The 16,383-nt window shown below is 31.7% G+C and overlaps 1 protein-coding gene across 1 annotated transcript in view; it reads right to left on the reverse strand.

The window, feature by feature from the left end:
- LOC134684736 (transient receptor potential cation channel subfamily M member 2-like) overlaps window positions 1–16,383 on the reverse strand; it is a 62,370-nt gene that overhangs the window by 32,091 nt on the left and 13,896 nt on the right. Inside the window, exons 11-17 of the mRNA XM_063544043.1 lie at window positions 15,847–15,870; window positions 14,773–14,817; window positions 12,759–12,840; window positions 12,109–12,153; window positions 11,283–11,430; window positions 10,194–10,305; window positions 9,810–9,906 (exon numbers count right to left, since the gene is read on the reverse strand). Of these exons, the coding sequence (XP_063400113.1) occupies window positions 9,810–9,906; window positions 10,194–10,305; window positions 11,283–11,430; window positions 12,109–12,153; window positions 12,759–12,840; window positions 14,773–14,817; window positions 15,847–15,870 (553 nt within the window). The remainder of the gene's footprint in view (window positions 1–9,809; window positions 9,907–10,193; window positions 10,306–11,282; window positions 11,431–12,108; window positions 12,154–12,758; window positions 12,841–14,772; window positions 14,818–15,846; window positions 15,871–16,383) is intronic.

The raw sequence follows: 16,383 nt of genomic DNA on the forward strand, positions 1-16,383 counted from the left end.
CAGACAAAACGAAGATAATGCACGTACGGAAAGCTTCGAAACCTAAGAATGATTACGAGTTCCAGTTAAACAATATGACTCTCGAAACAGTCTCGAAATACAGATATCTTGAACTTGTAATTAATGAACATTTTGATTATATTAACAAACGAACTAGTTTCAAGTGGAAGCAGATCATTGGGTTCACTTGTGTCGAAATACTATGCAATGGATGGAATGGACTTTGATACATATACGAAGATTTTTGACTCGACAGTTTTACCTATACTAGAGTATGGATCCGGTGTGTGGGGACATAAACGCTATAATTCATTAGAAAGACTGCAATATAGAGCTATACGTACTTTTCTCGGTGTAAGTCTAACAACGCCGATACCCGCAATCACTGGAGATATGGGATGGTATCCGATTCATCATAGAATTCAGGTCAATATTGTGCGTCTTTATTGTAGACTAGTCAAATTACCTGACACTAGAATATGTCGTAAAGTTTTCGTCTGGGATCAAAATGTATCTACCAGATATCGTGATACGTGGTTCAATCACGCAAAAAAATTGTTTGATTCATGCGGACTCAACGATGTGCTTTTTCTACATAATCAACATATTATAACGCCATACTTAATCGATTCTGTGAAAACGCATTTAAAAAACGAACATAAACAATCTTGATTAGACAATATTCAGCAAATGCCTAAACTGAGAACGTTACAAAGTTTTTAAAACAAAATTTGAAACAGAAACTTTTCTGAAACGTTGCTTAACTAGAAGTCAACGATCTTCTATTTCACGTATACGTTCTGGGACATTTCCTTTAGAAATCGAAAAGGGACGAGTTAGAAACATTCCAGTAGAACGCAAAACTTGTAAAATGTGCGATACTGACTCCATTGAGGACGGAGTACACTATTTGATCCACTGTCCAAAATATACAGAGAAAAGAAACAAACTGTTTGAAAATATTTGTGTAACATTCCGTGATATATCTGGTCTTTCTGACACTGATAAACTGTGTGAGCTTCTTTCTAACCACAAACTAAGCAAACTCGTGGCAAATTGTATAGCAAACTGTTATCATATCAGAACTATCACACTATGATTATTTGATTTGAAATTATTTATCTTATCTTTTTTGCAATTCGCTTATATTTATAACATGACACTAAATTTTATGAACAATGATAGTCTCTTAATTATATGTTTGTTTAATAACGGTTCAAACAGTGCATCATAAGCCTGTTTGGCTGGCTGAAGATTTATATTATGTATTTAATGTAACGATATACTTTATATTCAGGTTGCACTATAATAAACAATTCTTTCCGTCTATTGTAGTTTTTTAGTTATTAGTAGGCATTATATTCTTGATTAGTTTTGCCCGAGCGATGGTGAGGGCTACACACATAACACGAATATAACGCCTACTCATGTTAAAACTACAATGAAATATAGCTTGCATCAATTATTTCGATTCTGAATAGGACAATTTTGGTAATTTATATGTCCGATAAGTGTAACTGAAAAGCGTTTGGGTAGGCTCTTCCATGAACCTCTTTTTTTGTTTGTAAAGAAGCAAACGGCTGGATCTGTGATTTTTCAGGGGGAGGAGTTTAAACAGCTGGCATGAACGAATGTCGTAGCTACATGTAGGTAAAATATGAGAATTTGGAAGTTAAAACAATACAGTCAATATAAAAGAATAAGTAACATCATGTGCATCATTTAAGAGTTTGAAAGTGTTTTAAAGTTACGGAAATATGTATAGTGCATGATATTGCGATACAGTTCATTTTTCTGAAGAAGACAATTTACGCAATGTTATTGCATTTAGGGCATGGGTTTGATCACAAAGCGAAAAAAGCACGTCATATTAAAATTTTGCATTATGCCATCACAGATGCACTAATTACTAGCCGTCTGCTGCAATCATCATTATCACGTGATAACAATATATTAACACATGCTAGTAGAACGATCAATAAACAACTTGTCATGTTAAGTTAACATGTGTGGTAAACGTTGTAATAAGAACCAATATATATATATATATCTTAAATGAAGTGGGTATCAATACAAGTCATATCAAACAGATATTTATTGTATAGATACCATTTGAAGTCTGAGATATGTACGAACGAGTGTAGTGTCAATTTATAAGTTATTCAGATCAACAGGAGGTAGTATGATAAGTGATTCATTTTAATTAGATAGCCAACAACTGTAAAAACAGCTGGTTTATACGTATTTATTGAAATATGCAGAACACATCGACAAATGATACATTTTACTTTTTTCACTTTAAAATTGATTATAATAAAGACAAATACATAAATGCAGAATTACAGTAGTTTATTTTTACGGTCCTCAATAAATCTATATAAATATATAATCAACGCATCTTAAACATTATGGTTATTAAAAATCATGGCGTGAAATTAGTAGAAAAGTATCTGTCTAATTCGAACGATAAGATTATTTTATTCTCCGAATTAACAGAACACATCATTTTAATTAATGTGCCATGTGTTAAACTTTAAAAAACATAAAATATATCTGATTTCATATTACAATCATTTATTTTATAGTCTGAGTAAAGCCGTTTTCAATTAATATTTAATAGTGCGTCTTTTCTGTTTGTAATGTTAATATACTGCTGTATAAGGTTTATGGTGAAGGTTGGCCCCTGTTAAAATGTTCAAATCCGCTGCATGTATTCCTAAGTCAGGAATTTAATTCAGGAACAGTGCTTGTCGTTTGTTGGTATGTTTGATAAATGTTTCTCGTTTTGGTAAATAGATTAGACCGTCGGTTTTCCTGTTTGAGTTGTGATACAATGGTCATTTTGGGGCCCTTTATAGCTTGCTCTTATGCTCATTGTATTCTGCTGTTGCTTGGGATAGTTATGATGTTGCTGTTAATTTGCTGCTTTTAAGAATCAAATAAAGGAAATCACATTAAAACTCATTGCATGATTTTTTTTCTTTATTTATATGTTTATGAATTTAAAGAAAAATCCTCTCTGTTCGTTCTTCTCTCAAGCAACAGCAGCAGCATAACTACTTAGGAAGTGAAATGAGAACGACAAAAGTTGCAGGAGCATTGAAAACAGTTTACTAAAAAAATCTTAATATGAGTATTTTAAGCAGCAGCAACAACAACTATCTATCCGCGACTAGCGGCAGCAGCAAAACACACACAAGAACGAAGTGAGCACAAGAGCTGTAGAGGAAGTAAAAGCATTACATGGAAACACCTGGTATATGACTCAACATGAAGCAACAGCAGCAGCTGCAATACTTTAAAGTGTGAAATGAGCACTACAACACTAGGCCGATATTTAATAACACAACTTGAAAACGTCACAGAAAGCACCCAAATTAGAATTTTAACCTATTAATATAAATAAAAAGATGTGGCGTGAGTGCCAATGAGACAGTTTTACATTCTAGTCACGTCCATATATGAATTTGAGAACGCGGACCTTATAGACTCCAACCCGTAAAGTCCTGTCTCGTAGTTGCAACGTTATAACGCCCAACATTGATCGATTCTGTTCCGGAACTATTTTAATTCACCCCATCTTCTAGTGAAGAGTTGGCCTGAGCTGGAACTGGCAGTAATTTTGCATTGTAACCCAAGATAAAAAACAAAACAAAAAAACACCGAGAACTATTTCTATACAAATTTACCCATCCGAGAAGTTTAAAACCAAAAAGGCGGAAAGATGTTGAGACTCCCAATCGGCACACCAGGGACGATAAAGAAAATAACATCGGCTGTATAACGTAATCCAACATTGAATTTTAAATATATCTTCTCACAGATAAGATGAAGTCTTTTTTTCCTACAGATTCAATTTAGTTTCGCGAAATGTTGCACCATTCTGAAGCGCAAATTCAATGCATGATTTCTCGAAAAACCTTTGAAATTAAATGATGCGGTTAGTATTTCTATCATGGTAGACCAGTTGTCGCATCACAATGTAAGAGGTATATTCACATCACTAAATGTCATGCATCTGATATTTCAGGAAGCTACCATTTGATTTTAGGGGGGGGGGGATAAAAAAGAATTGTGTCCTGCATTTTTTTTAAGTTGTAATTTCTGTCCTGCTGTTTTTTTTCCCCAGTTGCTCATCCTGCCTTTTTTCAATCGAAACTCATGTCCTGTATTTTTTTAAATCAGAATTTCTGTCCTGCCTTTTTTTTTTAAATTTCATCTAACCGGAACTTGTACAACCTTACCTAAAAAAAATCTAATGATGAAACAAATGTTTAAGCTCTTTGATGAAACAAATGTTTGAATCTCATAGGTTAAATCCGTTTACATGGTGTCAACAAGTGGGTATAAAAGCGTCAAAAGGGGGATATAAATAAAACAAAAAGTCATAAATATCACAGAAAACTATTTCTTATAGGAAATTGTTGTTTAAAAACAAATTACAATTTTCCTTCGTATCACTAGTTTTCAATTAATTCTTATCTGTCAAGTTCGTAATCCAGTCGTAGCTATATAAGTTACGACAACAGTTACATGAACCGTCAATGAATTGTAGTCTATGCCTTTTATCTGCAATATAGTAATATGCATTTTCTACACAAAATGGTAAAGCTCTGGATCGACTCAGTTTTGAAGAGACCAATAATTGTGATAGACTCATTTTTTAAAGATTAACAATCAAATATTAAAATCATAATTAAGGTAGCAATACACAGTTAGGAGTTTAGTTTCGCATTATGGCCCCTGTGAATTTTTCAAATAGGAAAGTTATTGTGTAATAAAATTCATTTTTAGACAGATGAGTGCTAATTTAGCCTTCAAAGGTGGTTTATAAGAGCATCAAGATTATTTTTTACATGTTTTATGGGCTATTTTCTGTTTGACAGTCCGTATTTTCATAGCTAGACCGTCCATCGGTCCAGAAATTAATGTACTGTTTACAAACACTCTTTTTCTACACGAAGTTAAAAAAATGAGACGAAAGACATATGATTTTCATTGGATTTGCTGAATGATATATGAACACAGTTTCAGAAAAGGTATTACTTCAAGCGATTGAAATTCTACTTTTAGCCAAATTTTGGGGAAATATGTGACATCTTTCACCCCCTTTTTGCAATATTTCATAACAAATAAATGCAGATTGTTGCCATGGATACACCAAAAAGAAATTATATTTTACCATTTTATATACTGAAAATAAAATCTATGGAACATTCTGATTACATACATACATGTATGCCCATATATGACACAAACAGTAAGCTTGATATTACAAGAAAGCAATGAAAAGGGAATGGTAAAATTCATAAGGGCAAATTATAGTATTTTTTCCTAACTGTTTATTGCTACCTAATGTACAAAAAAATGAACGAAAAACAAATATGTAACACGACAACAAACGAAAACCACTGAATTACAGGCTCTAGACTTGTGTACAGGCACATATGTACGTTAAACGGGGTTAAACATGTTAGCGGAGTTCCAATCCTCCCCGTAAACTGGAACAGTGGTGTTATAGTACAATATAAGAACGAAATGTAAAAATCATTTGAAAAAGGCTTATCTGTAGATATTCGGTCTCCACAGTATTTCATGTACCTTTTGGGAACCCGCAAATATATTTGCTTTTCTCTTTATTTCGTAGCAACATTATATTACATATTTATATATGACGTTTAAAGCCAAGACGCAAATATAGGCTGATTAAGGAGGTTTGCTACTCAGTTTTAGACATTGTGTCAGATTTTCGGAATCCTCTGGTTTTATCCTTCAATGTGCCTCGAATTTTTTGGCCCATTAACCCCCTTTTTTATTCATATTTTCATTCCATATATTTAAATAAGCCATTTTTCAAAATCTTATAAAATCCTTGTTATTTTTTAAATAGATAGTGGCCAATGTTTAATGAATGAAAAGTCGAAAGAAAATGGTTTCCCGACAAATTTTCAACGACTTATATCTCGAAAACATGCACACGAACCCTCCATTTTTTTCTGCTTTTATATTTTCTTTAATTGTATACTATCAATTTATAACAGTCTTTTAAAAAGCTTGTTATTTAAAAAAAAGAGTAGCAAACATCCTTAAGTTTAACTTGGGTTAATTAAACTAAATTGATTTTTAATGGTTAGACAATACTTGGTCATGTTTTATGAAAATTCAAGCCCAAGGCGAAGCCGAGGGCTTAAATCTTCATAAAACATGACCAAGTATTGTCTGACCAATTTAGAACATATTCACACTTTCGAGTGAACTTACAAAATTAGCCTTTCCCATTGTAATATTCAAACCTTGAAAAGAGTTCACATTGTATAATGAACCAAATGTAAAATATAGGTAATCATTTCAATGGATGGAATGAAATAGCACTGACATAGTTTGTGAGGACCGAATGGATAAATTATTTTTCTTCTGCTTCAGGTATATATATATATATCTTTATTCTGACAAACCTTCGTAAATACAATGGTATACAGAAGTTACATGTAATAAATAACACAGTTATAAATTAGAGAAAACATAATATGTACACTATTTACAAATACATGTATAAGTTTAGCCAGGAGAACACACACATGAATTAATATGCCTTATAAATGTACATAGCTTTTTTAAATATGATTGTTTTTTCATATTCATTATTTCCTTAAAAAAAGGTTAAATTTAATACTGATAAAGTTTGAGATTTTTTTTTTAAAAGCAACACAATGTTATATAAATCCCCTTTTTAAAATTTTGCTTACTTTTCTTATTGATAACCAATATGTTTTGTGTTTCTCCAGAAAAAAATCCTTTGCTTTATATATCAGCAGTCTGAAATTGTTTTCTTAAAAGAAATAAAATCCCTCAAATGCCCAGTTTATAACAAATAAATATTATTTTACCTACATCCTTACTCCCATTGTTTTTGTTTATTCTATATTATGTTTACCATTAAAAAATTTATGAAAATTTGCAAAATTCAAAATAATTTGTTTTAATGTTTGCTTTTTCATATTTAATCAGTAGGCTGTTTTCCAAGGAAAAATGCCTCAGGTGGTTGTACACTTCATTAGTGCAGTTATTAAGAGTTCACTTTCATAATTAACTGATAATGAAAAGTTATTCATATAAAGCATTTCATAGTGCATGGCAAACCATGTTCTATGAAAATTAGAGGGCAAAAAACTGACTTTTCATTGGACGAAAAGGGGTGAATATGTTCTAAGTGTGGGACTTGTGCTTTATTATCTAAAAAACATTTTATTGATTGATATAGATCGTTACTCATTTAGTGTTAACTGGTTAAACAAGTTGTCAGGAACTGTAAAGTGGAGCTGTAGGAGACTTTATTATATTTGTTTGTTTGTCTATCGGGTGGTCTTGTCCGTCTGTCTGTCTGTCTGTCTGTCTGTCTGTCTGTCTGTCTGTCTGTCTGTCTGTCTGTCTGTCTGTCTGTCTGTCTGTCTGTCTGTCTGTCTGTCTGTCTGTCTGTCTGTCTGTATGTATGTATGTATGTATGTATGTCTGTATGTCTTTCTGTCGGTCGGTCGGTCGGTCGGTCTGTCGGTCGGTCGGTCTGTGTTTGTCTGTCGGTCTGTCTGTCGGTCGTTCGGTCGGTCGGTCGATTTGTCTGTCTGTCTGTCTGGTCATGTCTATCTGTCTGATTGGTTGTCTAGTCTGGTTGTCTTGTCTGTCTGGTGGTCTTTAATGTCTGTCTGTCTGGTGATCTTGTCTATCTGTCAGTTCATCTGGTGTTGTTGTCCGTCTGTCTGTTTATCTGGTGTGTCTGTCTGTCTGGTGATCTTGTCTGTTTGTCTGTTTGTCTGTCTGTCTGTGTCTCTTTGATGGTCTTGTTTGTGTGTCTGTCTGGTGGTTTTTTTTCTGTTTGTCCGTCTGTCTGTATCTCTTTGGTGGTCTTGTTTGTGTGTCTGTCTGGTGCTGTTGTTTTATGTCTGTCTGTCTCTCTGATGGTCTTGTCGGTCTGATGGTCTTATCTGTCTGTATATTTGTCTTTATGGTGGTATTGTCTGGCTGGCAAATGTCCATAATTAAATCCAGATCAAGTTCGAATTTGTTTTGGTCTTATGAATTTGACCATGTTATTCTTTATATGCTGGATACAATCCACGATAGTCTATGTCCACACTTGTTTCATTCGATATTTCATAAACGTGTTTGCAAGAAATTCTTCCCCCAAAAAAACTTCGGTACTAATGTGTTCAACCTTACTGTAGATACTTGTTTAAAGAAATGTTTGGTACAATATAAGCAGGAGATTGCCACTCAGATGTTCCGTTAATTTTCTTTCTAGTTTTGACATCATAGAAGGAACGCACACTCTTTTTATTTGTTGGAAAATTTGGTGCGGAGGGGCATTTTATTTCGTACAGACAATTTGATGAAGTATATATGAAGCATACAGAATAAAACTTTTAAACAATCCTATGTTTACCCACAAAAGATGAATGGTCGATATCTAACAATATAAACAATCAGAAAGCTAACTACAAGGGGGAGTAATGTTGATTTTAAGCAACTATTGGTTACCATATGACCTTCATTATTGAGCTTTAGTCCAGACCCAGGGCTCAATTTCAGATTGCCTTAATTATGTACTGACGACAATAAACAAACAAGAACTATCTTCGACACATGTATATGTTGGCGTGAAGTTTTGTATCAACCATTCAAAATACTAGTTATAAGAACTATACGCAAAACACAACTTTACGTCAAACACAACTTTAAATTAGAGATACAACCTATTTTGGTGTGAAAATCGTGAATATCGTCAACAAAGTGAGATGATATTTGTATTTTGAGATTTTTTATTTCAATTATAATATTATAATAATTATATCATGCTTTGACTTAATGATTAACTCTTGACATTTAAAACAAAGTATAACAGATGTATAGCAGTGTCTCCAGTTATTGAATCCTAAACTGGATATCAGCTCTTTATACCTTCCTTTGCTTCCATTAATTACGGTTATTTTTCTTGCGATTTAATGGTCAATAATTTTAAGTCACCAAAATCAATAAATACTAAAAAAAATCAAAACTGCTTTTTCAAGTTTTAAGACGTGCATGTTAGCTTAAAGATCGACTAATTGTGCACTGACGAAATCTCTTTTTTGGAAAGGGAATTAAAACGAGAAAGCAAACATGTGCGACCCAAACACACATATTATAAGCAGCAACAAAGTCAAACACTGAGTAGCATATGACTGAGCATAAATTATGGCGGTGGACAAACATTTTTACCGACTCAAAATTCTCTCCTAAGTTTAGAAAGCGATGCAACAGCAGTCGGTAAAAATCAGTTTAAAAAACAGTTGCAACAATTCACAATAAATAACTCGTAAGAAATAGTCTAAGCTAGGACATAGATTAACGATCTGAGATATTAAAGTCCGGGATGACGAATTATAAAAGAGACCACACCAGACCATAAAGCAGAATTCAGCCGATTACTGGCATTGGGCTGTATCTGTTTTTTAATCGGTTTGTTTCTATCAAACAAAAACGACTTACACGTACAGTATCAACCAACAAAAGATTGTTTATTTGTCCAATGTATTCATAATTCCCTAACTGAAAATAAACGTTTTCCACTAATGTTGTTTTAATTTAAATACTAGTATCCTAATTACATAAAGAAAAAATATGAAGATAAAGGCGAAATTATGGCTGAATGCATTTAGGAAAAAGAGAGACAATTCAATCTCAAATATAGTCTTAATTTTGATTTCTTACGTATACTTTATGTATGACGTTAGTAAAGTCAGATATCGAGAATTCTCTTATAGGACATATTTTACCCTGTGTTTCTTCATAGGACCATGCTCTAGTTATTCCATCAGTTATTCTTTCCCATAGACAATCATGTTCCTCAACTTTGATATCAAATATTGAAATCTGAAAATAGTAATGTCAAAACTTGTAGATAAAACGTTGATAGTGTCTTACTTTTTTTCAAATTAAACAAGGGAATGTACTGTATACATGATGTACGCCTTTTTTGACACAACAGTGATTTGAATCTTATAAAACTTTATACAATGTGAACAATCTATGTGACTATCCATGAACAAATCAAATTAGCTCATATATTTGAATTAATAGTATTATTATATATCATTACTATCTTATATTATATAACATATGAATCATTTTGCTTCATAGCATTACACATATTTATATACCATCCAATCTTTTTCAATTATCATTTTGAAAACTTCAAGTATCTTGTTAAAATGTCCTTTCGTGAAACGTCTTGTTATCATTATTGGTAATTCTTTCTTCAGCTTTGAAAAGCTACAAATACAAATAAGTGTACATGTACGAGCATTGAATGACGACATTTAATATAAAAAAAAACATGAAAAACATAACACTTAATGATAGATTTGAACCTTTTGATCAAAATAATACATGTTTGTGTAATACTCGATTAGAGTTTAAGACCTCTTTACGAAATAAAGGTGTGGGTCCGGTTAGGGCCGATTTTGGCTCAAATTTCAAATTCATCTGATAAAATATTTTGAACACTCTTTAAACACTTAAGTGTCTATTTCAGTTTTAGTTAATGTGAATGATTTTAATAGATTTAGTCATTACAAACGCTCCGATTCAAGCATCAAATGAATATGCAAAAGATGTGACTTTTCAGATGGTTTTTCCTGGTCAAAACTGAAAGTGGCCGCATCCGTGTGTATCCCCAACCTTTTTCTATGTTATGTATTATCATCAAATACAACTTAAAATTCAATATTAAGAATTAACACAAATGCGACCACTTTCACTTATGACGGAAACAATCTAAAATGTAACTTAATTGCTACTATCATGAAGATTTTAGTAATTTAGCATGACTTGATTATGTTAGTACCCAATATATGTGCATTGTAATTATCAAAAAAACGCCCATATTTATGTAGCAGAAGCATTTTACTTTCCAATTAAAAAAATAAAAATTCTTATTTTGACAATTTTGTAAAACTGCTTTATTTTGGGGCCGTAAAGGGGTCTTACTGGACCTACTCCTTTACAAAGCTATTATTGTTTGTTTCAAATAAAACAATAAAATAGATAACGTGTATTGCAAATTGGGCAAGTAATGATCTGTTCTTAAAATTGTGTGAAAACCTTATTTAAATATTTGTTATCAAACTTTAACCTTTTTTTAGAATACCATAATATGTAAATGTAGATATCCTTTAAGATCGTATCAAATAAAAATATGTCTTTAGTTTCACCATATGTTATACGTCAATTTAACGTTACAAATTTACTTTTCCAGGCATAAAGCAATGAGGTCAGCAGCCCCTCCAGTTCCTTTCACGACCACCACTGATATATCACTATATATTGCTCTCATAACGTGATCAAGTGTGTCTAAATCACCATTCAGCACCAATAAAGCCACCGGAACTCGGATATCTAAGAAAATGCACAAATCAAATTAGTTATGAAATATGCGAACTGGTCTGTAACAGATGTATCGTGTATATTTTCCATTCCATGTATAAAATAATCATATTCTCGTCGTGCACATATGGACTTTACAATCTTTAATTCTCTCTTTTTAAGAAATCTACCATTTGTCTTTTTTTCGCTTAAAATATACTGCTAAAAGTCACCCATAGGAAGTTACGTTAAATATGTATGTTTATTTTTACAATTTTATTACGTTTGATACATTTGTGTATTCTTTTTAAAATAACTCAATGATATCTTGTAAGGTTGAAAGGTCGATTATCATTATTATTTCATATTGATAAAATATTAGTAGGTTTTTCTATATGAATGGGATTTTGAATAAAAAAGCATATTCACCTGCGGAAAAAGGATATTCACCGCGCAAAACGTCGCGTGCTTTTACGTGTATAATTTTGGTAAAAACGTTTGATGTACAATTGGTTTTGGCAGAGACATATATACACAATAAATGATGCAATATAGCTTAAAGGTTTTCCAACCACTCGGTAAACATCGGAAAGGAAGTGACGACGCCCTGAAACGCACGAATGATGTTCACCTAAACTAATGAGTTTTACAAAAATGCATCGAACTCGAAAGTTGTCTATTAATAATACAATGCCATAGAAGCAAACTTACCGGCTCTTTCTTGGTTTTCTGTATGTCCTTTACCTCCTGGTTTACCTTTTAATAAATGCAAATATTAAGTTAATAAAAAAATGCAAGGCAAATGCTGATTAAAAAAACACTAAGAAAAATATATATTCTTAAGTTATTTTTGTAAAAAATGTCAATAATAATGTTTGTTCACTTGAACAATATTTCATGAAGTTTTGAAAGTTACTTTTTATATATATATTATGTGTATATATGTCTCTGTCTTTTGGTTTCGGTAAATATGTGGTTTTATTGACTTTTGAAACTACAATTACTTAAATTAAATTTGTTTCAGTGATAACTTTGAAGCAGGTGATATTCTGATGGAGGACCTTTTCAATTCACTCAAACGATATGATGTTAAAATATGTACACTAGTGTTAAAACTCTAAGATTTTTTAAGTTTGTCCATGTTTCTGATTATTTCAAAAAAATAAAGTTTATTCTGACTGGAAATTAGGTTTTAACCTTTTTGGATAGTGTGTACCTTTTGCCAAGTTCTTTCATTCATCAGATATGTAAAAATATGCCATTTGTTATGTGTTAAAGTAGCATCATCATAACATCAAATGGAAAAGAAGAGCATATTTTGTTTTAAGATTAATGTGGCTTTTTCCAAATCAATATCTTACTTGATAACGTTTTGGATTTCTTTTCGCCTTCTTCAAACAATACCCGGCCTTTTGAGTTGATATACTTTTCAAGTTCCAGAAGCTAAAAGTTATATTAACAGTGTGTTTATAACATAACAATATATATAAATAAAGGCAACAGTAGTCTACCGCTGTTCATAACTCAGAAATCCATGGACAAAAAACAAAATCGAGGTAAAAAACTAAAACCGAGGGAAACGCATTAAATATAAGAGGAAAACAACGACATAGCAACGAAATGCAACATACACTGAAACAATTTCAGTAAGTTCATTGTTTTCTATTGTAACATACATTATTTTAAATATGTGCGTTTATCTTTACGTATAATCATCTGCCTTCAAATCGGAATACACTCGTACCACATACAATGTATCGTAAGGAGCTATAACATACTAAACTTATTTGCAAGTCCAGAGGTGTAAAGAAAGAATCTCGTAATATTCTGCTACCGTACTGGTATTGATACACATATGCATCAAATAACATGTTAAGAAACTTTGATATTATATTAACCGACAGTGTATTTGTTGCAAAGTCGTAGTTTTTATGGTGATTTTTGTATTTTGTTGTTTTTATCGTTTTTGATATGGTGCCTGATTAATGATTAAAACAAGTGGAATACTGTTTCTTTTATCTTTTTTTGATATTTAAAATAAAACGATGTTAAATTAAAGACAAAAAATAAACTAACTTCATGTTTTAAATATATCAATGTAAGATAACTTTCCTACATATGATTTCATTGAATTTCAATAAAGTTTTAATGATTGATAACTTGGTTGTATATATTTTTGACATTTATTTCTGTATACATTTGAATAAAAATGTCTTAACCTAAGCAGGCTCCTTTAAATAAACTTATTCTAAAAGGTTACCTATTCAACACTGTAATAAGAACATTGAATATTGTGTTATTGGTATAACTATTGATTTTGTTATCAGTAAACTAAAAGCTAACTAAGTATAACTAGTATGGTATATACATAAATATATTCATAATCTACAATCTGTCGATACCTATAACTTGGCATTGCACAAGGTCATGTTTTTTTCTTGCTGTTCATGATGTCTTTACACTAAATCCGTTGGATGTTGGATGTGTACGGATTGGTAGTTTAGTCTTAGATGCATGATTTTTTATTAGTTATAAGTGCTTTGAACTAGCTGTCAGTTAACTGCGAGTACTTTAAGATCTGTTCATTGTGTCTTTTTGTGTCGGGATGTTTAAGTACCCGGCCACGTCCACTTGTATTTTTGTCCCTCTGATGAGTCAAGCCTTTTTCAACTGATTTGTATAGTTCGTTCTTGTGTTGTACTGTTATACCACTGTTCCAGGTTATGGAAAGGGTTGGGATCCTGCTAACATGTTTGACCCCGCCACATTATTATGTATGTGCCTGTCCCAAGATAGGAGCTTGTAAATTCAGTGGTTGTCGTTTGTTTATTGGTTACACATTTGTTTTTCGTTCATTTTTATTACATAAATAAGGCCGTTAGTTTTATCGTTTGATTTGTTTTACATTGTCTTATCGGGGCCTTTTGTAGCTGAATATGCGGTATGGGCTTTGTTCATTGTCGACGGCCGTGCGGTGACCTATAGTTGTTAATGTCTGTGTCATTTTGGTCTTTTGCGGATAGATGTCTCATTGGCAATCAAACCATATCTTCTGTTTTATATATTCTTATTTACTAATAAACCGTTTTACTTAATTATTAAATCAAATTTATGTCTGCTGACTATTTGCTGACTGTCATAATTTTGTCTTTTCAACTCTTTGTCTTCATACTACGAGTACCACGATCGGTTCGATCGGTACAGCATACTATGCTTGCCCTTTCGAAAATCTGAGAGCATCCAAATCATGATGGGGGTTCGTATTCTTCGGTCATTTTTTCTATTCAGTGTTTTGTGAAATTCAATGTGTTTGACATTTTGTTATATCAAAACAATTGGTATTTATCTTTAAAAAATCGATCAAACTTAGCTTACATCTTCACAGTGTTCACTTATATAACATGTATGCTGTTTGTCTGTCTGTTTAAGAGAAATATTTTGGTAGTTTAAAATTCTAATTATAAGATCATGCAAAAATATGAAAACAAAGTTATACGACAGTTATAATGATTTTGCAACATACCACGTTTTTAAGCATGTCAAATCTTATATTTTAAAAAGATTATTCGCTTAAAATTGACATACCGGTTTCATTAACAATACAGATTTGAAAATATAATGTGTGTAAACATAGTTGATAGGCCATGCAGTGTATCCGATGGCAATTATATCTATTTAGCTTAAATTTTATCTAGTGAAAAAAAAGCGTATTCGATATACAATATCGTAGCTCATATCTGTACTTTTTTTAATGCTACTTTTTGCGACATAAGAGAATATAACATGCACCGAGTTTGCAAGAGATGGTATTCCAGTTGACAAACATGGACTCACTCGTTTTGTAGTTATTATAAAGAAAGTTTATTTCCTTATGTCTGTTTGAACATATTGACAATTTTTACATACGAAAGCAATTTTTTACTAAAACTGTAATCGTGTAAATGCTTTCTTTGTATGGATAGTTGTTTCATTGGAACTTAAACCACATCTCCTTATGATATCTTTAGGTGTGAATGATAATATTTTGAAAATTATTCATTACATAAATGTTACATTTTTTTTTAATTTATACCTAGGTGATCATCTTCTCAATCAAATTTGTATCTGGTAAAAATAATATGCATTTATTTTGGCCACTGAACGCTATTTAAAGGACGCACAATCATGTACCAATTCATTTTCGGCAATTTATAACTTTTCACATCACCTTTGTTGCCTTATTCTACTTTAATACTGATAGTTTTACTACATTTATTTAAAACGATCATTTGATCATATAATATCCCAGAAATCCTTTTGAACAACTGTTCGATTATGGTAAAATGAGTTGCAAAATGGGTACATATTTTTGCTAAGAGATATAAAACGATTCTTTTTTTGCCTATATTATAAAATCACACTTTCCAATGGAATCTAATCTTCCTGTAAAATATGATATACATTACTTACTGTTTTGTGTTCCTTTAGTCTGTCCTGACAAAATAAAACGAGTTATTTTACTAAAGGTTATAAGTAAAATACTTTCAAGTTAAACATGTATTCAAATGATGTCTTCTGTTTTATCTAAAATTATTTATTTAAAAGTTTCTGTTTTATTTGAATTTGTTTTAAAAGTTTAAATTCAAATTTTGCTATAGGGAGTTCCGGTTTTTGTTCTATTATATGTTTCTTCTTGTTTTGTTTTGTTTTGATTTGTATATTATGTTAACCTTTACCAACTGATATGTGTAGTTCATTTTTATGTTTTACTATGTGCATATGTATTATACTGCTACACAATAGTATACAGACGAAGGGAAGGATTTTTTAAATGACACAGAAGACATAAATGTGTCATGAATGTACACAGTTGTTTATTCAAAACAAAAATAGTAACCTCAAATGTAAACGTTAATTTGTAAATATCAAATACACACAACACAGGTACTATACTGTCATGACCGTTGTGTAACCGGGCAATCAGAGAATGATTGTTAAGTGTTATAT

This window comes from Mytilus trossulus, chromosome 9 (assembly GCF_036588685.1).
Source record: "Mytilus trossulus isolate FHL-02 chromosome 9, PNRI_Mtr1.1.1.hap1, whole genome shotgun sequence".
NCBI classification, from domain to species: Eukaryota; Metazoa; Mollusca; class Bivalvia; order Mytilida; family Mytilidae; genus Mytilus; species Mytilus trossulus.